The 2073-nt window shown below is 36.4% G+C and overlaps 1 protein-coding gene across 1 annotated transcript; it reads left to right on the top strand.

Moving 5' to 3' along the window:
• The first annotated feature begins 280 nt into the window (after positions 1 to 280).
• Positions 281 to 1594, top strand: LOC145685178 (uncharacterized protein F54H12.2-like). Its single transcript, XM_081757532.1, has one exon. The coding sequence runs from the start codon at positions 281 to 283 to the stop codon at positions 1592 to 1594; it is 1314 nt and encodes a 437-aa protein (XP_081613658.1).
• Positions 1595 to 2073: the final 479 nt, after the last annotated feature.

Below are 2073 nucleotides of genomic sequence, written 5' to 3'. Positions count from 1 at the left end.
AAAAACCCTTAAAATCATCTCTGCAATCTCGACTACGTGAAGCTGGTGAAAACTTGCAAGCAAAAGCAGAAAACAAAATTCAACAACTTCTTAGTGGACGGGGCAAAAAGAAGAGAATATCTCGCCGACGTCTTCGTAAACAAGCAAAACATCCTACTCAACAAAAGAAAACAAGGAAACGTAAAATATCTATAAAGTTTGGACCTCCTTTAAATCCGCCTCAGTTGAAAAAAAGAAAGCTTAGCAAAAACAACCGTGATATTTTTGATCCATAAAGGAGATGGCTTTTCTACATCCTAACAGTCATGCATGCTGCGATTCGGCATTAGACCTAGAAAGTGTTCCTCCCACCGAAACAAGTATTGAAGATTCTACAATAGTTGAATACAGACCTGTATCAACTCTTAGAGACGATGGTCCAATTGAATTCTCTATTCCTGGTGATGGTGCAAATTATATTGATCCTGCCCATATTTACTTATATGTTTTGTGTAATATTACAAAAACCGATAATAGTAAACTCTCTGAAACAGCTGATACTGTAGCTCCCTTAAACAATTTTCTACATTCCATGTTCCAGCAAGTTGATGTTTCTTTAAATAACACACTAGTAACTGCTGCTGCTGGAGGATTTTATCCTTATCGTGCTTATATAGAAACGCTTTTAAATTACACTAAAGAAGCTAAATCTACACATTTAACCAGTGCTCTGTGGTATGAGGATACCCCTGGTAAATTTAATGACTGCAATGATAACAATAAAGGGTTTAAAAAGCGATTCTCATATGCTGCAGGGAGTGCTACGTTTGACATGTTTGGGAAGCTACACTCCGATATTATGTCTCAGGCAAGACTGCTAATCAACAAAGTTGGAGTACGTGTCAAATTACATCGAAGTAAAGATTCGTTTTGCTTAATGGCACCTGCTGACTCTTCCTGTAAAATACGTTTGCTTGATGTTATATTATTTGTTCGACATGTTACTGTTAGTGCAACAGTTGGTCTCTATCACAACCGAGTATTACAAAAATCTACATTAAAGTACCCCATTACAAGAGTTGAAACAAAAACTCATACTATACCTCAAAATGTGACATCATATAATCTCGACAACATCTTTATTGGAAAACTTCCAAAACGAGTGATCTTTGGATTTGTCTCCAATGATGCTTATAACGGTAAACTTGAACTAAACCCGTTTTATTTTGACACTTTTAACGTTAATAAACTTCAACTCCTCGCAGGATCGAAAAGTATACCAATAACACCTTTAACTCCAAATTTTCAAAACAAGTTATATGTTCAATGCTACTATTCCCTCTTTTCTGGAACGGGAACTTTTTACCAAGATACAGGAAATGCTATATCACGAGAGGACTACCTAAAAGGATATACTTTATATGCATTTAATCTTTCTCCTAACGTTAATCAAAATAACGGAAGTTGGGACTTGATTCATGAATCATCGCTCACTCTTAAAATTGGTTTCGCATCTGCTCTGACGTCATCTATCACGTGCATCATTTATGCTGAGTTTGATTCGCTCATACAAATTAATGAAAATAGAGACGTTCTTACGGACTACACACAATAGTCAGTCAGTCCTCAATTTACTGCAAAAGACTACACACACGTAAAAATGATTCGTCTTATTATTGACTTTGTCGGTTTCCGAGAGAGCGATGGAACTCTCATTCCTAAAGAATTCGCTGTGATTAATCCTGATTCAAACTGTATTCAGTCATGGATATTTAATGCACCATACGCTTGGAGTGAACTTGATCCATGTGCTCAAGATGAAAATATGTGGTATACCCGTAATATTCACGGTCTCTCGTGGGATGAAGGGGATGTGGATTATAACTTTCTCACTTCCATCATAAAGAAATATGTAAGTCATGCATCCATTGTGTTCACCTATGGCTCAGAAAAATCCAAATTTCTTTCTGATCTCACCACACGTAAAATTATAAATTTAGAAGATCACGGATGTCCGAAACCATCTTTGCTTACACATCTCCCTATTACATCTTGTATGCATACTTACCATAGCTTAGCAAAAATAAGTTGTGC

The sequence above is a fragment of the Thermobia domestica genome, chromosome 5, assembly GCF_964235325.1.
Source record: "Thermobia domestica chromosome 5, izTheDome1.hap1.1, whole genome shotgun sequence".
Classification (NCBI taxonomy): Eukaryota; Metazoa; Arthropoda; class Insecta; order Zygentoma; family Lepismatidae; genus Thermobia; species Thermobia domestica.
The sequence above is the reverse complement of the archived record's forward strand: the minus strand, read 5'-3'. Positions and strand labels throughout refer to the sequence as shown.